Source organism: Numida meleagris, chromosome 9 (assembly GCF_002078875.1).
Source record: "Numida meleagris isolate 19003 breed g44 Domestic line chromosome 9, NumMel1.0, whole genome shotgun sequence".
NCBI lineage: Eukaryota > Metazoa > Chordata > Aves > Galliformes > Numididae > Numida > Numida meleagris.
This window is the reverse complement of record NC_034417.1, coordinates 2,601,053-2,628,811: the sequence shown is the minus strand read 5'-3', so window position 1 is coordinate 2,628,811 and position 27,759 is coordinate 2,601,053. Positions and strand designations below refer to the sequence as shown.

The 27,759-nt window shown below is 44.7% G+C and overlaps 1 protein-coding gene across 3 annotated transcripts in view; it reads right to left on the bottom strand.

Annotated features, from left to right (window-relative positions):
* Positions 1 to 21,549, bottom strand: part of ETFA (electron transfer flavoprotein alpha subunit) — a 32,634-nt gene extending 11,085 nt beyond the window's left edge. Inside the window, exons 1-9 of one of the 3 annotated variants that reach the window (XM_021406871.1) lie at positions 21,467 to 21,548; positions 13,780 to 13,929; positions 11,907 to 11,988; positions 11,732 to 11,814; positions 10,005 to 10,104; positions 8,824 to 8,934; positions 6,892 to 6,993; positions 6,082 to 6,150; positions 5,020 to 5,102 (exon numbers count right to left, since the gene is read on the bottom strand). In XM_021406871.1, coding sequence (XP_021262546.1) covers positions 5,020 to 5,102; positions 6,082 to 6,150; positions 6,892 to 6,993; positions 8,824 to 8,934; positions 10,005 to 10,104; positions 11,732 to 11,814; positions 11,907 to 11,988; positions 13,780 to 13,929; positions 21,467 to 21,508 — 822 coding nt within the window. In that variant the 5' untranslated portion in view covers positions 21,509 to 21,548. Of the gene's footprint in view, positions 1 to 5,019; positions 5,103 to 6,081; positions 6,151 to 6,891; positions 6,994 to 8,823; positions 8,935 to 10,004; positions 10,105 to 11,731; positions 11,815 to 11,906; positions 11,989 to 13,779; positions 13,930 to 20,975; positions 21,003 to 21,466 lie in introns of those variants that run through there. The other 2 variants (XM_021406873.1, XR_002441722.1) reach the window with 2 other exon arrangements.

The window sequence follows — 27,759 nt, the reverse complement described above, 5'->3', positions numbered from 1 at the left end:
TCCTCTGCACTGCACCCTCCTTGCCAAAAAGCTTGAGATGCTGAAGGTCAGGCCTTCCAGACATGGTCCACCAATGGCCAACTGTGGATGGACGCCTTTACTCTTACAACTGTGAATGAATGGCATGGCCACGTCTTCCTCACTGCCAGCTAGGAACACCTGTAAGGAAAGCTGAAGCAGTTATAGAACTGAACCCTGAAAGGACACTGACTTCAAACTCTGAAGAGATTAAACCAGAAGGATGAACTTCCAGAGAGCAGAAGATCCTTCAGAAGTCCAGAGGATAACAGCCTGAAATGACAACACCTTCTGAAAAAAAAAAAAGCAGTTAAGAGAGAGGATCCTATTACGATCCCATCTTTGAAAGCTGAAGGGAGAATATAACCAGAACAGAACACAAGGGAAACCTCAGGAAACCATGGGAACAATTCTCATGCCCACATACAGGTGCCAAGTGGGACTGTAGGCAGCGTAGGATTTCCCACCTGAACCACAGATGCTAATCCAGATGGACAAAGTCTCCAGATTCCACAAAGGAATTACCAGTCCTGCAAATCCTGTTTCTTACACCCCACACGGCTGAAATGACATTACACATCTATTTGTAGACATTCATTCATGCCCTACGTGCCTCTTCCTCACAAACCTGCATTGCAAAGGTCCCATTGCAGTTCAGAAGCTAACAGCCATTAATACTTCCAGCACTTGCTTTCCTTTCCTAATCTGGATGTGCATTCGTAACAATCAGAGGATCTTTCATTTCAACATTACTCAGAAATTACACAAGCTCATAAGGAAGATTACACACTTTTTTGTATTTTAGAGATGTGGCTAATTATACCTTGGATAAGGAAAGATTACAGCGACATAACAAACGAAGCATCCATGTCCCATTTGTGAACTGTTTAAATAATCAAAAAACATCATTTACCCTTTTCTCTTTAGGTTTTTCTTTCCCCTCTAGCTCCACATACTAACTAACACTCAATAGTAAGGCATTCACAGGAAGGATATCTTCATCCCAAGCCAACTAAGCTGCACATCCTTACAAGGTTCTTACTTTGACAGAAACTGCATACAGTGCTGAATCTGAGAACTAAACCTTTTTTTATGCAGAACACCTGCATGTGAGAAATAGCAGAAAACAGCTGGCTTCTAATTTAAAAGCACACTCTTGCAATGCTCGTCACTAATTAAAGTCACTGAATACACTATTTTTTTAATTAGGAAAGTAGCATTCTATAATTTAGTATATTCACTTCTGCTGAAATGTCCTTATTTCCATCTCACCAAATAATGCACATCAGCCTTCCCTTTTCATAAGGCAAAATGCTCAAACAGAGAGCTGCCATCATCTAAAATCAACAGGTTAAGCCAAGAAAAAGCTACTAACAGAAACAAAAATAATACACTCAACATCTTAGGAGCTGGAATAAAATTATACAAAGGAAACATTATCAAAAATCCAGGTAAAACCAAGAACAAAAAGCATAAACCCCACCATGAACAAGATGCTCAGAGCTTAGAGATTCATGGCTTTTTTGGAAGCAAATATGTACTGTAATAAGACTGATTCTCAACCAGAAAGATGGTGAGACTTCCCTCCTTAATCAACTGCATTCTTTCATTATTTTAAGCAAAATGATCTGAAGCATTTCCTTACTGGCAGTTTGCTCATGTGTTACAAAATGATCACTTCCAGACAGTTGCTGCAAGGTTCTCATGTCCTGTGATACATTATCAGAACCGTGCTCTTGAAAACTGAAGTCTGTTATGGAATTACTGAAGGACCAATGACCAAAATTGTTCTTCCTTCACCAAATTCCCAGTGAAAAGCACAAGGGAAGAAACAAGCAGATCTTGTAGATGATTACCTTCTATTCAGGCAATCAGATCAGAAGCACTCCCCACACATTCACGGTCAAAAAGCAGCAGCGGAAGCACCTCCTCTCCTCCTGAATTCCTAACTCACTCTTCTTTCTCCCTCCGTGGGCTCAAAACCGACCCAGCTCCAGTCCTATAAAAACAATGCATTCCAGTCCTCCATTGAGACTGGGCCAGAGGCTATTAATAGAAGAGCAAGAGCATGCACTGAGATAGTTTCCCAACAGAAACTAACAGCTGCAGGGGAGAGCAAGCACATCTCTAACTCCAACTGTCCCTCGTATCCAACATTCTTTCCCTGCTTAAAAACCCACGTGCCCAGACGGGCGTGTAAATCAGGAATCAAAACTAACCACAAAAACTCAGGGCTCTGCTAATGTAACTAACCAATGCACATAGCTGCTGTGCAATATTCCAGATACAACACCACGAGCTCTCTCAACTCTTACAGGAAGAGGAAGCAGTCACTCTCTAGACGATCGGTAGAACAGCCCATATAACCTTCAGCTGACCAAGAAAGTTCTGTTCTATTTCAGGGGAACTCTCTCTTCTACTGCACAGAACTATATTCTAGCCAAAGAACCAAAAAGACTGTGAAGGAACATTAGGAACGTGAAGAATGTGCAGCTTTCAATCTTCTCGCAATTATGATATTTACTCCACACACTAAAAAATAATTATTCCATTCAACAACTCTGAGGGCTTAGCATCAATTCAATCTGCACTTCCATTACCACGTTCCATTTTCACACTTGCAAGCCACTGTAAGCTGTCCCTGCAGGTAGCTCTAGCTACAGGAAATACCCAACAACTGGAAACAAGGAGCGTGTCATTTTCAGTACTTCAGATAACTCACTGCTTAATATTTATTAAGAAGGACATGGGAAGACGAGAGAGCAATGCACCAAACTGCTGACAGGAAGATGTAGCACCTCACAATAGTAACAGCTAGGATTATTTATTGACATAATAGTTAAACACCCATTCATTAGTCGGGGAGCTTTCCGATGATACTGATGCGGTCCTGTGATGTGGCTGTACATTCTTATGACTTTCACATGTTGCCAAGATCTATCTGTGGCAAGCTTTAGGCTAATTTTTGGTGAAGAAATAATGCTTTCTTTAAATTTCAACATAACTGCTTACGTGTCTTCAGCTCTACAAAGAACGCTCACCTGACACACATCACCTGACACACACAATCCACAGTTGAGCTACGCTCATATGAGCATTTCCCACTTTATTAGTGGAAATTTAGGTAGTGAAGAACTAAGGACATTCAGTCCTGAGCTCTTTCAAAACATGCAGTTGAATGACATACAGCATACTTCCCTGGTCCTCAAAAGGTTTGGTATGTGACAGCCAACTCTGCCGTCTCTGGAACCTACAATTCCACATACGTTGCAGTTACATTTTCTGAGCTGGTGTTGATATGATTAATTGGAACAGTTTGCTGAGATCAAGGAGCATCCGTATACTCAATCTAATGCCTGGTATGTGATCAAAGAAAGCACATAACATTTAAATACAGAAGTACTTTTTAGCAAAGAGAAGTATTACACTGGGGGTTAGAGCTAGACTGTGCTATTTCCAAAAAGATAACAGCTACATTCTATGCCCAAAAGAAAAACATTCGAAAGAAGAGTTAGGGTTGCACTTGTAACCAGTACAGCTTCCCAATTTCCTCATGTAGCAGACATTAATATCACAGCTATCAAGATTTTGGAAGAATACAACATGCAAATAGACTGACCTTAACTCTTCTGTTTTACATCTGCTCTTTGGATCCTGTTTGTTTTGTTTTTTAATGTTGGCTATCATGTAGGCTTACAGCTTAATCACTAGCGTGCCTAGAGATGCCTCCGCTTAGCCCTTCAGCAGAGCTATCATCAGAAGGCCTCCATCTTAATGAGGACTTAAACAAAAAAACCACCAAGAATCCCTATTCATGTTTCAAGACAGAAGAGCTGAGAGGCACAAAAAACCTTGTTCAAGAAAAGCCAGCATGAAGAACTGACAACAGACTCCAGAAACCCCAAATTCCTGTCACTGAGATCTCCAAGTACTGCTCCATCTTGCCAGATGTATTATTATATATAGTCACAGTTTGATTGGTTTGACATGGTCTTACTAAACCATTAACAAGTAAAAAGTTCCTCTTCGGTGCCTTCTGCTGCCAAAAACACTCAGAGATAACTGCTTACTGCAGGACTGCATGCTTACTTGGTTATACAGCTCAACGTGTGCATCTGATAGATCTCCATACAGGCCCATGTTGTTGGCCGCTCACCATCTCCTCACTTTGGAACATGCTAGTGTACGTTCCATCCCACAATGAGATGAGCTCCATTTGCACCTTCCTGTTTTACAAATGCTCACGTGTGCTTTATCTGTATATCAATTTCTCCACATTTCACTGGCTTGTAAGGAACAAAAAAAATACGTCTCAGACTTCTACAGGACAGCAAGCCACCTCTTCCCTCTACTGATCCAAAAAGATACATGGGGACAGAAACCACTCCCCCGATATCTGGATGCATGGCAGAACAGAATGACTGCAGGTTATTCTCCAAAATTAAGATACTTACTGGAGTACGCTTCTCCTGGTATCCCACTATACAGCAGCCAACTTGTAGATTACTTCTGTCTGCAGTGCCTTGCATTTTTATCTTGTACAAAAATGTTGCTTAGAAGGTAATGCAACGCAACAATGAAGTTATAATTATCAAAAATTTAAAAAGTCATAATCTAAACTACCTGTAAAAAGGTTTTCCAGAGACCAAGCCACACATCAGTACAATTTAAAGTTTACGCTGGCAGTGACATCTTTTAGCTCATTGATGATGGCTGTCAGAAAACTAAAATAAGTTTAGCATAGGCCACTATAAAAAAAAATCTAGCATGCAAAACCTCTATCAAAACTGTCTGCAAAATACTTCTAATTGGCCTAAAGTGGAGATTTACATCACAGCTTGCTGCTGTGGTTCTTGCAAATGCATGTTTAAGTGACAGTACCACGCCAGACACACAAAGATTTTCCTGTTAGGTTCAGCAGAGACTTAGCTCATTGCTTTGAAGGAACATGTATACTAGGAAACACCACGGTTCTCTTATGAACGACATTTCCATACTTACTGGTGCTACTATTTTACCCGTCTGTCCAACTTGCATGTCATTAGGAACAAAGCCAGCATCTACAGCTGCACGGGAAGCTCCAACTAGTTGAAAGAAAATATTTCCAGTGTTTTCTTTTAAAATATTAGCAACTCAAATTCATACCACCATAAAAGCACATGTATTTTACTGAAGAGTCCCACACACTATGGGCACATATTTAGGAACTTCCCTCTAAAAAGCTCTTAAATTAATCCCTCTCCATAACACAGGCAGAAACTTCCAAATACTCAATGCTAATGCACTTCATAAGCAACAGGAAATCCTTACTCCCAGCACCAAGGGGCCATATATTTAAAACTGAGGATTTCAGTCTGGCATATTTCCATTATTTTTTTCTTGTTGCTTTGTCAAAACAGGATTTTCCCATATATGCCTTCCCATAATGTTCCACCACGTTTTAATAGAACACATGTGCCATCTTATATTGCTGTCAAGTTAAGAAGTCAGACACAGTGAAGCAAAATAGCAAACTAAACTTGAAAATGCCACATGGACATTCAATTGGTGAAGTTAACTAAAAAACAAAGCCGCTCATGGAAAAATTCTATTTATTACTAAACGTAAAATCCAAAGCTGATGTAGTTAAAACACATTAGCATAAACAGCTTCTCCTCTCCCAGCCTTGATGTAGAATATTTTGCTGAAACACTGTACACAGTTGGTTTTCTCCAACTAAAGGAAAAACATGGCAAGAAGAGAACCACTCCAACCACAGGACCGTGACTCTGCAAAGCAGAATCTAATTTGTACATTTACAGTTTCATTTTCTGTTTGTGAGCTTGTGCTCTGGAGACTTGAAAAGGACAAGGAATACAAGAGTTTACCATTTTGCTTCATACCCTGGCATTTAAATACAGTTAACCATAGGGACAAACCAAAACTTTGTCAAAAACTAAGTTAACAGGCTTTTGAGAATGTATTTGATAGAGATAAGAAAATAAAAGACTTAAGCGTTGCTTTTAATGCAATCTTTTAAAAAACAACCAGGATTAAAAAAAGGGGGAGGGGAAATGTGTTTACCTGCAGCATTCAATTGGTCCGCAAGATCATAGAGCAACTTAAAATTTTCACCACTCTTTAAGCCTCTTCCTGAGAAGAACAAAAAAAAAGATGAAGAAAGAGTACAATACACTTTAGGATTTTTTGTTACACACAAACATTCTGTATTATTAAATGCATTTGCAAAGGTGCAAAGTCATGCTTGCATTGGTTATTTTTGGATATATAATTAAATAGTAATTAACATTTTGAGATTTAGCTCTTTTCTTTGTGATATTATATATGCAAACCAGCAGCACTCTCACTGTTTATTAGCATCATCAAGCTCCTCCTTTGAAATCAGGTAGACAGGATTTCTGGGCTCCCTCTGCTGGCTTTAGGCATAAAGCTCTGTAGTAGGATAACTAAGGGCTTGTATTATTTTTCTGTATGCACAAAGTAAAAACAAACAAAAAGTCTACACCTGAAGAGCAGAACACAAGAATACCTATTTGTTAAGTTATTAAAACCATTCTATCACATTTGGGCTGCCTGCAATGATTAGGAGTACTTTTAAACAGAACAGACTTTCATCTAAAAACACTTGATTCTGTAATTGTAAAGCAACTCCCCAAACATGACATTGTTCTTAAAATGCCTATTAGCATATATTGAACTTTCCTGTTTCGCCTCCTTACGATACACAGACGTGGAGGGTCTTCCCACTGTCCCCTATGTCCTATTTCAGAACTACATAATGTATTTCAAAAATGTATCAAGTCAGTGTTTCCCTACAGATATAATTTAGTCGAGCTGTACCATCACAGAAATGCACAAGAGCATGCTACCTACCACCTGATACAACCACTCTTGCACTCGTAAGCTCCGGTCGGTCACTTTTGGACAACTTCTGCTCAATCCATTCCGACACGCCAACAGGTGGTGGAGGGGTCACTGTTTCAACCAGGTAAAGAAAAGCATCCAGAAGAAGAAGGATGAAGTGTGTGCTTTCAACCTTTCAGTTTAAACTGAATGCACAAATTCATTCTAGAACTAGCTCTACCACGTGATTTTAATTACCATGAGCAGTTGCTCTATGATTCTGAATTACAAGCCTGCCTTATTACTGGTGGTTATTTATCCTATAGTACAAGAAAAGACAATTGTATCAAGTTTTATGTACATCAAGCTGCACTAAATGGAGGTCTGATACAACACACTGATATCAACCCAACATAATAACCATAGTTCTTTTAAAAGAGAGGCAATCAAGCCAACTACGTAGGATGCTCCGGAAGTAATGCCTCCTATTTATTTCCAAGGAAACTACAGCAGCTACAAAGAGCATAGAGCAAATTCTCAGCTACAAAACACTCTTTCTCAACATACCATTCTCACCACCATTAGTTGTGTCTTTTCCCCAGCAATGAACAATGCCCTTATGCTGCACTCATGAAAACCTGCAGCAGTAGAGGCAACCCATGGTCACTGTTGCCACTGCTGAAATGCACCATTCACTCCTCACTATGCTCACATCCACCTCTAGTTCAGTCTCCATAAATGTTCAGCAAGCATCAATGAATATCAACGGATGCCACTTTTTCCACATGGGGGAATTCAGTTCCACCCTTCTGCTTCATTCACACTTCCAAGCCAGACACCGTTCTGTCAGGGTGCCCCTCTGCTGCCTGTCTCATGGCAACAAAATGTAACAGGATATTGGTGGGAAGGCTCAACCTCTACTGCCATACCATCAACATTGACCTCTGACATCACGGACCAACATGATCAAATAGGAGGCATTACCTTCAGAGCAGCCCTTGCAAACAGTGCAGAGACAGTACGATATGCCAATGACAAATATCAAGCAGTACATTCTGACTTCTTTCTAAGTCAGAAAACACGCGACAGTTCAGGGGCATGTACTCATGCCTCCCAGACAAAGGTGAGGACTGCGATGGTGACATGGGGGACACACAGCACATTACTAATGATTGCTTCTGCTGGACTTACAGCACTGTCATAAAAAGGCCCAAACTGAAAAACAGCAGAGGTGATCAAACCCTGGGACAGGCAGCCCAGAGCAGCTGTTGCCAGTTTCCACCTGTGGAGGCATTCAAAACCCAGTTGGATGCAGCCTGGTGAACCTGCTCCAGTGTCCCTGCCTGAGCAGAGGGGTCTCCAGATGTCCTTTCCAACTCAAACCATTTCATGATCCTGAGACTGCGGACTTCTCTATGATCCAAGCTACAGAGATTTCATTAAAATAACCATTTAAACTGATATAAAGCAATGATGGAGTGTTCTCAATCCAATTTCAACTACCACTAATTTAGCTCAATGCTATAATGACCTATCTCAACTGAAATATAACCAATTAAACCAAAGCTACGGACTGCCAGCAACTGCAATTTGTGCCCAATTCTGCTGTGAAAACCAACCCAGCTACTCCAACAGCTCTCACTTCAAATAAGGAAAAGTTCCAAGATTGCTATGGATGAGGTTTAAGCAGCGAGTGAAAAAGGCACAGATTATCTGTGCAGAATATGACCGTTTCTGGTCAAAGGGAAAGCAGTAAGTGAAACAACAACCCATATCGTCCTCTACCAGACAACAACAACAAAAAAAACAATGAAACCAAGTACCAATATTTAAAAGGAAAAAGCTAAGATGACTAAATTATTATCAATTTGCTTTGACAAATACTCCTGCAAAACATCAGCCTGCAGCGAGGAAACCTAACTCTATCACACTAAATGAGAGAACACGAGAACAAACACTCACCCTTTTCCACACTGGCGCTGCCACCGCTCGTTGGTGCGGCCTCGAAAGAAGTTCCCCGTACAGAAAACACTTTAATTGCTTCATCACACTGGACAGTGCAAAGAACATTTCCTAGTGAAGAACGATCATGTTTTTACAGCAGCCATCATACACATGATATAAAGTTCCTGCCAAAAACAAAACTTTCAGACGATCAAAACTGGGAACTTAGGCACTCCGTGAGTGTTCATTTCCAATATTTCAATTTACTTTCAACTACATGTTTCTGCAGTATGATAAAAATTGCTTCATTTTTAAGGGATACAGAGCATTTAAATCATCCCTTACAAATGCTTTTACATTTCACTTGGGAAAAAACACCTGTGAAAGCACCATTCTTAAACATAAGATGGATCTATAATACAAAGTCAATCTATTCTACTGTTGCACGATTTCATTTGTGTTTTTGGCAATAATTGTATAAGGGACTTATTTCACAGTGAATGCAGCAGAGAAAACTAAACTAAAAAAGTGCTACAACACCAGCTACTCAAACAAAATCATCTTGAAACTGTCAATGACTGAAAAGTAGCTAAAAAACCAACACACAGCCACATGCTGATAATGTAACAAAATAAAACACCACCTTGGTATATATGGTACAATCTTGTACAGTTGCATTAAGAAACACAAGCTAGTGAGTTCAATTCTGAATTAAAACACTGGGACAGAAAAGAGTTACAAGAAAAAGTCTGCTAAAAGCATTGCAAGTTACACCAATTAAATATTATAAATAAGAAGTGCAATGTCTTCATAATTAGAGAAAATAACCCTGTGGTAGCTCAAATCAGAGCTAATGGAAGTCATATTAAATAATGTCAGACAATTAACTTAATGTTTTATGTTTTACAAAATCAAATCAGAAATACATTACACAAAGAAACTGAGTATGTATAAAGGATATTGAATTCTACTAATTAAAGTGAAAGAACTGGCTTCCATCTAAAATCCTACAGCATCAAAGTTACCAGTATTATGTGGATTCTCACAAAGAGAGCATCACATTTGATCTTTAAGCAATTTAGATTGTAAGGTGAAAATTCCTAAAACATTCCAATGTTCTAACCACTGGACTATAAAAAAAGTTACCAGTATTAGGTACTTAGTTGCACGAGCCCTACATACATGTTGTGATTACTCACCTGCATAGATAGTCCTCACAAAAGTGTTCGGCGACTTAATCTCAATGATGTCAGAAACGGGAGCAACATCAAGTTTAGCAGCCACTCTGGGAATAAGATTCTACAAGTTAAAGATTAAAAGTCAGCAGTGTAAATGCCGGCATCTGCACGCTGCACATGAGGAAGCACAAAGGAAATAAGGTGAAATGCACACATTAAATAAAGGAACATTTGCTGACCTGATTTTAAGCTCACAGATTGCTGTCTGCAATTAAGGCACATACAACTGTGCCACGACTGCAGGACTGCTCACACAGCTCCAGCAGCCAAAGAAGAACCCACTACTGTAATAACATTAGAAATATTACGAACCTTATAGTAAGTAAACCCCTAATTGAATATCTTAAATTAGGAGGCTTATTTGCTTCAATAATTTAGAACTGAATATAGTTGCAATTTACTGGGAAAATTGACAATTATGGATTGCTGAGTTCTTATAACAGTGCTTCAAGGAAAAAAAAACAAAAAGCATTTTGGAAGCCATTTATCAGAGACAACAGCAGGAGGAAAAAAATTACTCTCCAGCCCTCCCCACCCCCCCCCCCCCAAAAAAAAGCCAAAAACTTACTATTTAAAAATTAATATTAGAGTATGTATTCTCCTATTCTGAAATTGACCCTAGAATTTAGCACCTTAGGGAATGGGAAGGAGGATAAAAAGAGCAACACAAGGCATTGAGAAATTAAAGAGAGCAAGAACTTTACTTGCTTTTTCTTGCTCTCCTGATCTGCTACGCCACGGAGCCCAGTTGGGTCATCTCTACTCACAGCTGTGACAACAGCCACTGATTCACTCCTCAAGAAAAGCACTACTCAATGATGGGAGTAAAAACTTTAAAGCAAGATATTAACCTTTACTAAGACACTGCAGATCACAAATAACTGAAAAATAAGATGACTAAGACTTAGGGCATGTAAGGATTTCTCTTAGCAAAATTACAATTACACGGATTGATATTGATTGGAAGCAAAAATAGAAGGAAGGCTGATGCCATTATTCATTCCACATTGGCAAGATTTCTGAAGTGTCCTTTTTCTCTAATTCAGCTGCACCACAACATTACCAGATTGTCAGTACTAGGGCTCTCCATATATTTAAGCACATTTTTAAATATATACTCATTAAAAAGTAAGTTCTGAAAAATCGTATTTTCTTCACAAAACGTCTTGGCTAGAACCTGGATCTGTATTATTTGTATGTGTTTACAGACATTTCAATCTACATGACCTACATCACACATGCAATTCCTCCCCCCAAAAAATTTGCTGCCGATAGGTCTGCACACTTTCATTTCAACATGCAAATCATATAACAATCTTGATAATACTAGAAGTGTTTTTGGTGACTTTTCTTCCAGTTTACCAAGTTTTCATCTCCAATTACTGCATTTTCATCATGCTTTCAGATATCTTTAAGTATTTTGCATTATTACACATTTTATACATTTTGCCTTACGCACATAAGATTAGCTGGCTACTGCTAAAGAGCCTCTCTGCTGCTCCTTAGTTCAAGTAGCCCATAAGAGAAGTCAGAAGAAGCCAATGGCATTTTCAGGGCACTACTGTCACATTTTTTGGGAAATCTGAACTGTCCATGGCTGATCTGAAGACCCCTCTCTCAGGCACACATATAAAAGTGCCCCCCTCTCTCCTCTGCAAGAATTGTTTGATGCATTGTGATTTACTTACCTTCCCAAAGGCAGACGCTCCAGCACAAATATGGGTGTATTTAAATTGTTTCTGAGTTTCCAAAACCAAGGGAGTCAGCTCCTCTGAGAACAAAAATAGGAATTTACAACTATTTTATCATCAGTCACAAATCCCAATACTGCTTCTTCTGTCTACAGATAAGAACGAGTCTCACCTGCTAGAAATCCCTTGTACGCATCGTGCTGAGCCACAAGAACTTTGGCAACACCCGGCACTTTGCTGACTTCTTGTGCTACCTACGATTACAAACAAATCATTGTTAGTTCATATTACAACAGCACATGGAGGCTTCAACCGAACGTCGAGCTCCACGGCGGCAAGCACCACAGACAGACAGCAGGAGACAGTCCCTAATGCAAACTGCTCACAGTCTGTACATTAGTTAAAACAGGACCCCAAAAGCACGTTATTTCAGAATTAGAACAAACCTCACAGAAGGAGCAGCAGATCTTCTGACTCACAGCACGGCGCCTTCCAGGGCAGCACAAACCAATTGGGGGAATAAGAGAACAGCAAAGCAACACAAACCTAGCAAAGATCGCCCCGTACGAGAGACTACACGGCAATCTCAGGTTTTATTACCACAGCCAATAACAACCTCATTCAAAGATCATTACTAAGCATTGTAACATAAAACAATCCTATATTCTTTTTATATCGCTCAATGTCTACTTGCAGAGGCATACAATGCAAATAAAAACTTACAGCAATGTTATGATCTCTGTCCAAATTTTAGCAGCAATCCTTTGCAGATGACTGCCTATTGATGTGATGTATATTTTCAATGCTATCTTTATGCAATTTTGTCCTTTGTATTTGCAGAAGTGAAGTTTAAATGATGAAAGGGCTGTTGCAGATCAGAGAAAAGACTGACAGCAATGTCTGGAGGCCACATGCATCACCCCCGAACTAATGTAGTTTTACTAAGTTTGCTGAGAACCAGTTTTACCCTTAAAATTTAACACGAGAAAACAAACAAATATCCCATAACAGCTGCTACAGGATATCTGAGTGACTGGCTCTTTTAACCTACTAATACAGACTCTTACAAAGCTTCAAAAAAATAATAATTTCATTTTCTGTGAGGAACCCATGTATTTTTCATATATTTCATTTCCCATATATTTTTCACATATATTGCCAAATAGACTTTAGTACTGAACCCCAAACAAATGGAACGTTCCCAATCATTGTTCTGCTACACAAGTACCAAAAAAATCAAAGAATAAGGAAATCCACAGTTAGACACATCAGGCTTCTTTTTGTTCTTGCTCAACATCAACATTGCTCTCCTCACATCGAGTGAGGTTTCTCCAGCTACTTGTGAATTAGCTGCCATGAACGTGCCTCCTGCACAAGACAGCACATGGCACTTAGGCATAATTATTCTTACTTTTATTATTCACATCAGACTACATCGTGCTGGAGTAAGAGTGCCTCTTACGTACTACAGGTACACTGTCCCCAGATTTTGCACTTAAAAATCAGACTAACCATACAACAGCTAATACATGAGTAACTCTTACTTTAGATGGGAGCTATATGATCAAGTCAAGAAATGCTAACTTCAGATTTTCAGATTGCAGACACTCTTGCTACGCTACCAGCAGCTGACCAGTAAAAGGCAGACACTCAGAAGCCCCACCTGACACTGTGCCCTTTCATTTCTGCTGATCTCTCCTTGCACGGTGCAAGGTTTATTCTCCCAAATTCTCAGCACCACAATATTTACCTTTCAAACTTTACAGGGGAATATTGTTTTAAGAGTTAATTGCCCTGTAGTCTTACAAAGATGTGCTTGCTTAACTTGTAACAGCTTATATTGATATTCTCCCTTGTGAAATGAAAACAATACCCACATTTCCACTTCAGAAGAGAAGCAGCTCAAGTGCAGCACATTTCCAGTAGATTTGCAATTCATGGCACAGCTCCTTTTTGCTAGATTATTTTTTAAGCTAGTCAGGATGCTACCACATAGAATGCCAGTGCATTTATTAATTCATTCAAACAAAAATAGGATTTCCTACCTTGTCACAACTGGTCCCAGCTACCAAACAGGAAACTTCACCTCCGAGCTGTTTTGCCGCGGTGACTGCATTGAGTGTAATGGGTGTAAGAGTCTCATTGTTGTGCTCGGCTATGACCAGCGTACTCTGAAACCGGTGCAGCAGCGATGCCTTCAAAGACAGAAAGAGAGAGGGGAGTTAGGAACGTTTTAAATGCAAAGTGTCAAAGAGCATGCAGTGCTTTACAGAAAGCTATCAGCTATCCAGACCATCAGCCGCTGCTGTCAAACAAAGCAGACTAAATCTAGGTAATTTTTATTAAGTAGGCAGAATACTTCTGTACTATTTAATAATTTATAAAAAACGTACAAACTTGGTTGACTTCAGCACACCTACTACATACGGCTTTTCAACTAAAACCGTCACCGGAAAATGCCGAACAGTCTTAAGAAGAAAGTTCTGATAAGTCACACTGAAGCTCAGCTGACCAACTGAACTACGTGCCTTAAAGAACGACTAAACAAGTGAGGCTAAGATCCCGGAAATCGAGAGTAAGAAGCAGTTAACTGTCTTTTTTTCCCTCCCATATGTTTTAGCCAGAATCTTTCCAGAGAACTCACTTTGTTGTAATCAGTTATCTACAACAACAACACTGTACATAGTAGCAGGATGGCAATTAACCATCAAAGGCTCCCAGACTACAAACACACTAATAGAACCCGCTGAACAGCATCAGGTTCTACTGGAAGATAATCTGTTTTCCTTTACAACATTCGATGCTATAGACCACTCAGGCTACCACCACAATTTAATGGTGCTTAAATAATTATTTTCACCAACTCACTGTCCAGAGTAACACTAAGGTAGGGAAAAGAGAGAGGGGGGAATATTATTTTTCAAGTATTTGTTATCCTACATGAGGCCTGAATCAAACCTTGAGTTTTGATCAATGTAATATGGAATACATGCAAAGCAAAACACATTCATTAATGCAATAAGGCAACTACCAACAAAAACTGAAGACTGGACAGCACTACTTCAAACTCATATTCTAAGCCCACTTCCACTCACAACAAATCTGCACACACCAAGCACTTAAACCAGATAATAAAGCTTCAGAAAACCTGAGAGACTGAAATTTGGACACAGACTTCAGCCATGCAAGGTCTATCAGCACGATGGACTTCACGCAGAGAAAGCAAACCCAAGGACTTCTCTGAAACTACTCTTAGTATGAAAGTATAACTAAAAAGGTAGGTTTCTGCAGAATAAGGACCATAATTTGTCATTTTGAGTAAAACAATAAGAATTCTTGTAAAAGTACTCTGCATTTCATCTTCTCTGCTTAAGGCTACTTGTTACGATTAAAGATTCTAAGAACGTTTGAAGCCAATTGCCAGGAACAAAATATTTATTGCCAATATAGATCAGACAGCATATTTTTGATTATGTTTCATACATCATTTGCAATTAAAGGTTATGAGATTTAGTCACCGTTAGAAGAACAAATCCACGCTTTTGTGGCAAATAGCTCACTTCTTAAACGACTTACAGTCATGTCACAGGGTAAAGTGGGCCATGCTCCTGAAAGATTCTCCTAAGACAGACACAGACTCTTCAAAAATTTCTTTTAAAAGAGCCTGGTGTGGCTCAAAGAACACATTTTAAACATGCATTTAATTCTAACTACACTGTGATCTCTTCCCTAAATAAGTACTGCACTGACAGAAGCATTGCAGTGTCACAGTCATCCAATTCTAGAAAAAAAAACTGAGAAATAACTCCTTTAGCCAAAAAGAATGAGTAATGGATGTTGCTTGAGCATACAGGACACAGCGGTAAGGCCAGTTTTAAAATAAGTGAAAAATTCCATTCTAGATCTTGAGTAGAAGCCCTGGACAAACAAGTAAGATTCCTACGTGAGCCTGGGTTTTAATATACTAACATACATAAAATCACTTCTGAAAACAACTAAAAGCAAACCAAAACAAAAGCAGAATTTGACATAAAGGCAGAGGTTAAATAATTCAGTCACATACGATCCTGAGCACTGCAAATCTGCAATGAGATGTTAATGCATCAGAATAGCCACCAGTCCTCCTCATCGAGCTTCTCCAGCTGCTCACTGGCAATTCTCCACCTGGTCCGTGATCAGGATGCCTATTTTCAAGCCTAAATAAAACGGGAAGGTTGCACACAAACCTAACCAGCTGGCAGCAAGGCTATGAAAAGCACAAGTAGTAACACAAACACAACAACAAAGCTCCTGACAGCAGCGCTTTGAGAGGGAAGAGCACTCAGCTCTTGCGCCACAGAAACCAAGCTCTAGAGAATCGGGCCATCCGAAGAAACCAATTACAATTAAACACCCTACAGAGCTGGGCAATCAAGTGTCTTCTCACAAACACACCGGCATACCATGAAGACATGTGACAACAGCCACATGACAGTAGGACAGGGAATTTATTTTGTCTAGCTTTAGACATGGATGGAAGCTAGGCACCCGCGCTCCCTCTACAGTGGAATCATCCACATTTCCTTTCTGCGGGCAACCCCAGACAGTGATTCAGCCTACAATAAAATAAACACCTACGAAAGAAAAACGTCTGGAGTTTTCAGCTCCCTCCCTCCTCCATTTACTGTAGAGCAAACCTGGCCTCTGGCTTCCAGATGTCTGAAAGATGGTGAGATTAACCCAAATGTGCAGTGTACACCAAATCAGTCACTTGCAGAGTACCAAAGGATTCACTGAATCCATCATCTTCTCAAGTTACACCAAGGCATCTTTCTGCTCCCCACTTGAGAAACCCAGCAACGATTTCCAAGCTGAATGTAAAAGCCTGAAATATCATCACAGGAATTCCAGACTTTGTGCAAATAACCGAGGCTACTCACTGTTCCTATCCCAGCCAAATGTTAAGAATCTGGATGCACCTGCTCCATACAAATCCATGCCTAAGGCCAACAAGCCACGCACTCAGAGCTCATTCAATTTGCACAGGTGATCCCAGAATCACAGAACAGCTGAGGTTGGAGGGGATCTTAAAGATCATCCAGTTCCAGCCCCTGGCTGTGAGCAGCTGCCATCCACTAGATCAGGCCGCCCAGGGCCCCATCCAACCTGGCCTTGGGCACCTCCAGGGACGGGGCACCCACAAGCTCTCTAACTTAGATCTACCCTTCTTTACATCAAAGCCATTCCTCCTTTTCCTATCACCATCAGACCATGTAAAAAGTCATCGCCCCTCCTGCTCCAGTACTTGAAGCTTCCTTCAAGTACTGGAAGGCCTCAATGAGGCCTCCCTGGAGCCTTCTCTTTTCCAAGCTAAACAAACACAGATCCCTCAACCTTTCTTCATAGGAGAGGAGTTCCAGCCCTCTGACCACCTTTGTGACCCTCCTCTCCATATCCATATCCATCAGCTCCACATCCCTCCTGTGGGCCCCAGGCGTGGACGCAGTACTCAGATGGGGCCTCACAACGGCAGAGCAGAGGGGGACAATGCCCTCCCTCTCCCTGCTGCCTCCCCTTTGTTAATGCAGCCCAGGTTACTGTTGCCCTTGCAGGCTGCAGGAGCACACTGCTGGCTCATGTCATCAGGCCCCCAAGTCCTTCTCAATGAAGGACAGAGCTGCTCTCAATGAGTTCTTTCTCCCAGTCTGTACGCACACCTGGGATTGTCCTGACCCAAGTGCCACACCTTGCACCTGGCCTTGTTGAACCTCATGAGGTTCACACACGCCCACTTTTCAAGCCTTTCCAGGTCCCACTGGATGACATCCCTTCCTTCCACTGAGTCAACTGCATCACTCAGCTTGGTGCCATCAGCAAGCTTGCTGAAGGTGCACTCAATCCCATCATCTATGTCATTTATGAGGATGTTGAAGAGCACCCATCCTAAGGCAGACCCCTGGAGGACACCACTCATCACCAGCCTCCACCTGGACATCGAGCAATTGACAACAACCCTCCGGCTGTGACCACTCAACCAACTCTTTATCCACCAAACAGTCCAGCCTACAAATCCATACTTTGCCAATTTGGAGATAAGGCTGTGGTGTGGGACAATGTCAAAAGCTTTGCAGCCTCCTCACAGCAACGCCAATGAAAATCAAACGCATGTTGGTCTTTCACATCACATTGCACAGAGGTCCAGCACTTCTTAAATATGAATGTTGTGCTTCTATCCTACAAAACGTGTGTACTAACAGTTAAAAAAATGATAGACAAGAGTGTCCTAAACCTTTACTTGCTGCGTGGTAGGATTGGTGAGTCAACTGCCTCTCCAGTTCATAGCCAACAATGAACTGCCCGCAGTCAACCTACAGTCAGGATTTTCTTAGCTGTAAAAGCAGACTATCCAGAAAATAACATTTTAAAATTGCTTAGTAGGAATTAATTATCTCATATACATCATACTCATATACAGACCCATTAGCACCGGAAAAAAAAATCCCAAAAATAGACTCAAGAGGCAAAGATTTGAGGTACAAACCCTAATAAAAATAATGCCTGCATTCCTGTATAACAAAATAATGCCTAATTCAATTAAAAGACAGTCTCATTGCTGCAAAGCTTAAATAAATAAATAAACACATATATATTTGGCAAGCTCAATGCCGTGAGGGAGACCTGGCAATAAAGTTTATACTCCTAGAGCATCTGTAACCATCTGGTACAGAAGAGGTCTGAGACACAGTTACTTAACTCCAGGAAACAGTAACTGGAAAAATAACACTGAAGGCACCTAAGCTGAAAAGAAGGAGCCCTAACTGCAACAGAGAGCAGCAAAAGAAATCAAGAAAATACATAAGATTTATTTAGGAATTATGATCAAGACATGATTGCAAAAGAATTGAAGCAGCAAAAAAAAAGACATGGTACAGAAGAAGCTTTCCCAGATGCATCCCACACAAACTGTTAATATAAATCAAAGCAACAAAGCTGTTTGTAAATACAGACAAAGCTACGGAAAGTAAACTCAAGCTAAATGAGCACACTAAAAAAAGGCTGTAATCTGAGCCACCAATGACAGCTGAAGGACAGATAGAATCATAGAATTAGCTAGGTTGGGAAAGACCTACAGGATCATCCAGTCCAACCATCCACCTATCACCAACAACCCCACTAAACCATGGCTCCCAACGCTATATCTAAACATTTCTTGAACACCTCCAGGGACGGTGACTCCATCACCTCCTCCCTGGGCAGCCCATTCCAGCGCCTGACCACTCTTTCAGAAAAGTAGTGTTTCCTAATGTCCAGCCTAAATCTCCCTGGCGCAACTTGAAGCCATTCCCCTTCATCCTGTCACTAATTACAAGAGAGAAGAGGCTGACCCCCAGCTCACTACAACCTCCCTTCAGGAGTTATAGAGAGAGAATACTTTGTATTTGTATTTCACACGAACTACAAATACACTCCAGCACTTTTCCCGTAAGGCCATCATCTGCTGGAGCATCCCAGGCTATTCAATCCATTTATCCAAATTATCTCGGGCTAAAAACAAAAATAAAAACCCATATGTTCATCACAATATATGCGCACACACACACATATATGTATGAAATAAAATGCACTGTTTTCAGAAATACCAGGGAGTTGTGAGCTCTGAACAAATCAAGAGAAGCCAAAAGACAGCAGTGAAAACTGGGTCACTGTCCCCCAAAACACTGTAGAGGCAAGTCAGAAGTACCTGCTCAGTGTGACTAAAAATTAAGGAAGCAGCATTATATTTATTGAAAAGCTATTACATGGTAAAATGCTACACTGCAGTGAGAGAACAGAACCTTATAGTTAAGCCCACTTCCACTTGAAGACCCTCAACAGCTTCATAAGAAGCAGCCTATTTCATTTATTGAGAAGCGAGTCTGAATCATCTCAACACACACTGTGGAAACATGAGCAACTGTTATTCTATATAGATCTTTAAAACAAAAACAGAGGACTGAAACACTGTACAAAGCAAAATGCTATTCTTAAATGGCGAGCCACAGTGTCCTTCACTGGCACTCCATCATTTTCTTTTTGAGGGAGTGTGGAAGTGAGGGCGACCAATTCATTCGTGTCGTGTCTTTAGGCAGCCAAGTCTAACACTGCTTGCTTGCCCTTGGATGGCCTATCTGCACAGGCTGAGTGACAAGGGAGTACAAATTTAAAAGGTGATGGCCTCAAGCTGTCGCGCAATGTCATGTGAGGAAGAGGAAAAATGACTGAAGAGACAGACACATGTTTACATGGTAAAAAAAAAAAGATAAAGAATAATTTTAAGGGAATACATGATCTGTTATTCTACAGAGGTAAAAAAAAAAAAAAAAAAGAGTGACTTCAAGACAATTCTGACGACCACAGTTCATTATCATTACAGGTTGGCATTTCAGTAGCCCATACAAAGCTATGTGCCACCAGATGATAAGCAACTGTATCTATGATAGCCCCAACACACATCTAGTTTGCCATCAGAGCATTCCAATGACTCTTAGGCAAAATATTCCAAAAATTTACTATGCTTTCTACTACAAGTGATTTCTTAACGTCTATCTTTGCTCTTCCCAACTATCTTTCTTGTAATTTAAGCCTACTATTATTTTATTGGCATAGACTAGTGAAATGGCTTATTCCCACATCTGCACCAATTCTTTCTGTACCTCTTGGTGCCCCTTTCGTTAAGATATGCAACTCCAACCTCTCCTCGCTGCTTATACTTTACTGACCTCTCAAACCTGGTTTCTCTGTAGACATTCTTAAACTGCACGACTTAAAACTTGACCGAGTACTTCAACAGAAAACCATTCCCTTCTGCACACTGCATTGTTACCATGCTAAAGACACACGCAATGTCTTATGGTTTTCATAGGTATATAACTTCAGGTGCACGTGGCTGAAGAACAAGGAGCTGACCTTCCTGACTTCCAGGATCTGCAGCCTGGTGCACCTCCAGGGCCGGGGCACCCACAGCCCCTCTGGGCAGCAGTGCCAGCACCTCACTAACGCAGTAAATTATTTACACAGCTGTTGCATGTGTTCTTCACAACGACCTTTGCTCCAGAAGGCCCACAGCCTAACTCAATCACCGTGATTGTAGCAGCTGTGGCTCTAGATCATTAAATCACGCAGGTGCTGGTGCTTTTTGCTCTTCATTTAAGCCACTCTTAGTGCTTCAAACCGATTAATACATCTACTGTTGCTATTTCAGAGCTCTACTGAGCAGTAATACCTGTGAAAGCATGGAAGACCTCCAAGCAAAAGCAGTGAGACCCTAAAGCTCTTTCAGGAGCACCGTTTGCACACGGTTGGAACTCCACGGCCCGGGGCTGAGCAGACGCTGTGGGACACCTCGGGAGCCCCGCGCTGCAGCTCACCTTGAGCTCACCTCGCCGTTACGTTTGGTACCGCGAGCCCTGTGACACACGAAGCACCGCGCGGCCTCCGCAGGCCCAGCGCTCCCAGTGCGGCCACACGGACGAAGGTCAACGGCGACGGGCGACCTCGCGATCACCCGCAGTGCCAGCCCGCAGCGGTCGCAACCACCGCGCCTCAGCGCCACCTCCTCCCCCAAGCGCCGCCGGCCGCGCAACAGGCTCCCGGCCGCCAGCAGGGCACCCCGCCGCCCCGGGCTCTCCACACAGCAGCGGGACCGCGAGCGGCCAGGCGGGCCGACCCTCGGCCGCAGCGCCGCGCGTGCCCCGCGGCCCCGCCCGCACTCACCGCCCTCCGCACGCCGCGCGCCGCCGCCGCCACCCGCAACATGGCTCCGCCGCCCCGCTCCGCTCCGCGCTGCTCTCGCGAGAGCCGCGCCGCCGCACCGCCTCCTCATTGGCTGCGGCGCGGGGCCAATGGGCGGCTGCATATAGCGCCCCCCCCGGCGGCGGGACGGTTGAACGGGGCGCGGGAGCCGCGGCGCGCGTGGCTCGGAGCAGCCCCGGCGGAGGCAGCGCGATTCCGGTGCGGTGCCCAGGGCACGGAGAGCAGAGCACCCCGCGGCCATGCTCCGTGCTAGACCCTATCCCAAGCTAATAAAATAAGGTACAGCGGAACCCTTCCCGCGTGAATTTCTTACAGCGTGTAAACTCCTCTTATCTGCACCCTGCGTGGCCTAAAAAAAGGAACAGCGGCGAAACGACACAGAGTAAGAGCATCCTGAGCAACCTTACCTCCTCTTTCATTAACGCGCTTTATTAATTAACGGCGTGGCACGCCATTCATCAAGCTGTGTTAAGCTCCAAAGACGAGCTTCCAGCTCACAGAAGGAGAGGGTGAGAAGACCTTAAAAGGCAGAACAGCCACCCACACCTGAAAACACCAAAGCAAAAAGAGCAAGCCGATCTCCTCTGAGCTCCTGTTTGTTGGTTCGGTGCTATGCGGCTTTTCAGTACTTCAGACCAAAACAGCACAGAGCCTCTCTGTCCAAACTGACCTACATGCATCACAGCCCAGAATTCATTCATTCTTCTGCTGTTGATCTGGCTTGGCAGCACATGGTGTGTTTTGATGGGCAGAGTGACATCTCCACCCTTCAGGTCAGGTTTCCTGGTGTAATGTCACCAGCCTGGAGATATAAAGGCTTCTTGTTGTATTTTCTGTCTATAATTTTAATTTAAAACCTCAGCAATGCTTCAGATGCGCGTAATCTTTATTGAAACTGGCTTGATGCGGATTATTCCCTGAAGCACAAAGGAAGTCTTCATCACGAATGACCAGTGTTGGAGGAGCTTATAACCCTAATCAGGTAGGGATTATATCAGCGTGATCCATATGAGCTGAATGGTGGCAAAAAGCCTGTTTTTTTTAATAATAATTTGACCTTCCCACCTACAGCGTGACAACAATAAGAGCAGTAAAACTGCAACAGGTGTGAGCTGTCGGCACCGAGTCACCGCTCCTACAGCGGGCAGAGGATATGACTCTGTATTTTGAAAGAAAAATGAGCCATTAATTAGTGGAAGAAGATCCATTTATAATGCATTGTTATCCAGGATTATTTCATTAGTATCTCCTGACCCAATTTCTGTATTTGAAAGGGAATTACATTTTTTCACACTCTTGGGGTGGGAGGCAAATCAGTAAGGCAGTTGCTCCACCTTACAACAATAGGGTTGCAAACATGTAGGTGTCCTGGGGCCTCTGACAAAAGGAAAACGGAACAAGAGCCATCACACATGTGTTATCACATCTCTATCAGAATCGGATTTTGGTTCCCTTAAAATATACAATTCCTAATTAAAACATATGGAATCCAGCTAATACAGTCTCACAGCTATGGGATTTAGGGAAGGGGAGGAATTTTTTTTATTACTGCTATGATGGTCCCCTCTGGCAGGGGTCATCCTCAGCTTACTCCTCCCACCACCGCCAGGCAGAGCTGACTCAGATAAATTAGAAGAGCCTCATCTGGGAGGCTTCTCCACCACATGAAAGGATTCACCTCCTAATCTGTCAAAATCCAATAATGTTAAAGCAACTGCAACCTGCTTAGGCCTCAGCGGGGCTCAGTGCGCTGGACCTGCAGCCTGGGGCCGGGCAGGTGCCCGTGGGGAGAGACTGGGTGACAACCTGCACCAGAAGGGCCATGGAGAGCTCTGCTGCTGAAATGCTCTGTGCCAGAGTGCTGCAAAGCACACAGCCAAAGCAGTTCAGCAGCCCAGGACGTGACCTATGCCCCCACTCTCAGCCCTTCCCCACAGACATGGGGCCATCAGCATGGGATGGGATGGGATGGGATGGGATGGGATGGGATGGGATGGGATGGGATGGGATGGGATGGGACACACCTCCCTGGGGCCCTGCTCCCCACCCACCTGCCACAAACACAGAGCTTGTCACCCTTGGGTGGCCTTGGAGTAAAACCCCAGCACAGGTGTGCTTAGTGCTCTGCCCAGATCACCTTACAGCCACCCACCTGCGTGTTTGCCACCAGCACTTTGCCTTTCACAAGGCCCTATGCGAGCCCTCAGGCCAGCACAGCATCACCAGCCCTACCTCCAACACAGGGGGCAGAGGGGAACACTCCCTCAGAAACACCCCAGCAGCCATCCATCCCTGCCGAGCCTGCAAAGCCACTGCCAACAGCTGTTTTCCCTTCTCTGTCATCTCTCGCTAACCATTCCCAGGTGCTGACCAGGTAACAAGGACGCAGTGATAAGCCTGCAAGCTGTCTGTTGCTCTTGCTGTTGCTCTCTATCTGAGCAAAAGCCAGCCCTCCTGCCAAGGGTTGGTAAGGAGGGAGGGATGCATGCAGGCTTCTGCAGCACACAGGGCAGGCCTCCTGAGCAGGCAGCTCCTGCTGCACCACGCTGCATGGTGCAGGGCTGAGGGAGGGGTCCCCTGGGGAGCACTCTGCTCCACCCTGCACGGTGCCTGTTGTGGGTCTTGATGACCTGCATCCCTCCTCCAGCACGTGCCTCGCCTCCTTGCTAGTGGGAGATGCATGTAAAATGCAAAGGTTGTATAGCATTATTTTTTAAACAGGAGCTGCTTTCTCTGCCCATCGTGATGCTGGGGAGGAACCTGGATGCGGATCTGGCAGCAGCCCAACGCTCCTGCAGCAGCACGGACACCTGGGGGAAAATAACACCCCGGTGCTAAGGGCAGCAGCCTCGATAAACCTGTTCTCAGAGCTTCGAGACCAGTTTGATTGTGGGCACCTCTGTGAGCTACCTGCTGCCTGTCCCACCCGGTGCCAAGGCCAACGCGCCTCCCGTCCCCACGTCTCAAGTCGCACATCACAGCCACTGCCTTTCGCCCAGCAGAAAATGGCACAAGATCCCAAAAATATGAACTCAATTTGTGTTTCAGTGAAAGTAGCGAGGCAGCAGGACGGCCTGGCAGGGAGCAGGGCAGCCTCTCCCATGCCGGCAGGCTGCATCCAGACCAGATGCATCTCTCTGAGCCACGACTGAGGTCAACCAGAAACCAGTGCGAGGGGAGAAAGAACAACACGTGGCCCAAGTGCTGGGCCCGGTGCAGAGGGTGTCAGACAAGGTGGTGGGATGAGCCCTTTGACTTTCTGCGTCCCCCTTACCCGGAGGGGACGGAGTGTCAAGGACTCTCTCTGCCATTTTACCATGGCTGATTCTTAATCACTAGCAGGGCTGGCAGTGGCTCTTGTGCAATACCACTTTCTGCAGAGCTGGGCCCTCTTCCCCTGCAATGCTCCCAACCCCTGCTGGTCTCAGAAGAATTGAGCCCAAAGCTCCGCATAGCAATTCAAATGCATCACCAGACACTGGGCCACCGGGTTAACCGCTGTTTAATTTCGTCACATTTGTTTGTGAGTTATGTACGTGCCTTTCTTTTGTCAACATCTCCTTTTAAAAAGGATATTGATTTTGTTTTCAAAGGCCCTCGAAAATAAAATGAATGGCTACATTCTAAGGAAGAGTCATTTTCTCAACAGCTGTAAATAATTTATTGTTCGCAACCCACCCAGATCAAAAGATACTTCACCAACTGATGTGGCAAAATCTGGTGCAAGCTGCATTTCTATTATCTCAGATCCAATTAACCATTTGGAGCAGACTAAAACATAACTAGATCAATCCAGAATCAGATTAATAACCAATCCATAATCACATTAATCACAATCTGTCCATAATTAGCCATCAGATAATCCCATTGGACAGGAGGTGACATGCAGTATCCCATTATCTCATTAATTATCTATTTTCAGTATCAGACATTGTCCCCAAACCCGAGGAAATGTTGTTAAAGGAAAAATGCACGGGGAATCTGCCGCATCCTCCCCCCCGAAGACCCGAACAGTTCGATGCTGAAGTTTCACAACCTCTGCTTTTGCACATTCTGCTGGAACCAAAGCTCTAGCTGCGAGACGTCGTGTTTTTAAATAAAATATGATTATCTTAGGGAGACGGATAAATAAAACATTGGTTTCATGCGGACAAGTTTCTAAAAGAAAAGAAAACCCTTCAAAGGTTTTAATGGTAACATGATAACAATAGCTTTGCAATGCTAAATCTTATTGCAGATGGTTCCTGTCCTTTTTTGTAATGTAAGTGAAATTGTGTTCCATCTGTTTTAATTTTATAATGGACTTAATCCACGGCTGGCTCGGAAAGAATCGGCATTCACTGTCTTTGCAATCTGCAGCAAACAAAAAAATTGTCACCGTTTCCCCTTTCTAGAGGCAACTCGTGTTTGTGCTTGGGAGCGCGACCCGGAGAGCTGCTCCGCAGAGAGCGGACGCGGTGCCAGCCCCCCGCGGCCGGGAGCCCCGCCAGCACCGCGCCAAGCCCGGCCCCGGCTGCCCCCAGAGCCGCAGCGGGGCACGGAGGGGAGCAGGGAGCGTCAGCGTGGCCCGAGGGAGGGCACCGGGCTTTCACTCCCTGCTCCCCGGCGATTCCCACCAACCTGAAGGCGGTTTTCCAGACAGTCAGCCTGTTAGCGAAACGGGGCTGTGACGCGCTGGTTTTGCGCCTCTTGGCGTTACCTGGGGTAACTTCAGACGTGAGGCACATCTCTGCAAAAGGTTCGGGGCTTTCGGTGTTTCGGAGTTTCCATGGCAAGTTATTTCTCGGGGTTTTCCAGCGTGCTGCCCGCACAGCAGCACCTGCCCAAACCCCACCTGCCTGAGCACGGGCTGCGGGCAGCCCCTCCTCGGCTCTGCTTGGAGTACACGGCACAGGTGAGCGTGCCGCACCGCTCTGCTGCAGGGCAGAGGCGCTGGGCTGGCTCCGCTGTCACCTTTCCTGCTCCCCAGACGGGGGCAGTTTGGGGAGAGCACCGAGAGCCCTGCCCTCGAGTGGGAAAAGGAGCGGTGCAACACGCAGCGCGCCTGCCAAGCCGCCGTATCCTCAGATGTGCCTCATTCTCCTAATCACCCTGACATTCCATTTCTGCATCTCGCCAATAACACGCAGGTACTGACTCACTTAGGACTCCGTGGATTCCTGCCCAGACGGAAGACACCCTTCCGCAGCCCGTCTCCGCGGGGCACCCAGGCACGGGCAGGGCTGCTCTTCCCTCCCCAGCTCCTGCACAAATGTACGCGGATGCTTTCAGCTTCTCAAAGCGGCAGCGGGGAGGGGATGCATCAGGGCTGGGGTGCGGGTGAAACAAACAGCCCTGCTTATCCGAGTCCTCCTCTCCCCCTCCTCTGGGCTGTCACACTGCGGGGTGCCTGACTCACAGAGCCGCGCTCCGCACGGAGCGCCCACCTGCCCGCTCCTCTCAGCGGAAGGAGCACAGCCCGCCCTCTCCAAGCCCGGCTGCACCACCGCGTCCTTCCGCACCCGCGCAGGTGGATCCGCGCCTGTCACATGTCCCACGATGCGCGGAGCACTGGGGAGGTGACTGCACGGCGGGGTGGGCGGGCATCGAGAGCCCCAGGGCAGCGGCGATTCCGCGGCGCCGGGGCTCTCACGGAGCTCCCGAGCCGCTCCCGCCTCCGTGCCGTAAAGTCTGTGGGAATTTAAAACCGAGCCAGAGGCCGCCGGAGCGCTCTGCCTTATTGCTCTGCTAATGCACAGGAAGCCCGTGGAGACTGGGGGAGGGGGAATGAATAGAACGGAGAAAAAAGAAGCACGAGAGGTTTCTGTGCGGGAGCACGGCGGGATCAGGTGCACGGAGCTGCCGCAACGCGCGGCTCTTCTCGCCGATCCCGGCCGGCCGGGCGGCTGCTGCCGAGGACGGCCGTCCCGACGGTGCCCACGGCCCCGAACGCGAACGTCGGGGCGGCCGCCGGCGCCCGGCTCCCGGCGGCCTCGCCCCGCGGGCACCCGCGGCGCGCGGAGCGGCGGCAACGAAACGGGGGCGGGAGGGACGGGAAGCGGGCGGCGGAGGGGAGCGCGAGAAAATTCACGGCGACGGGAAGGTCCGGGAATACCGCGGGAAAGGGGAGACGGGGAACACGGGAAAAGCGACGCCGCCGCGCCCTCAGCGCTCCGGGACGGACGCGCGGTGCCGGGGCCCGGAGGGGCTCCCGCGGGGCGCAGAAGAGATCCGCGCCGCTCCGCGCCCCGCCGCGCGCCCATTGTTCGCCGCGG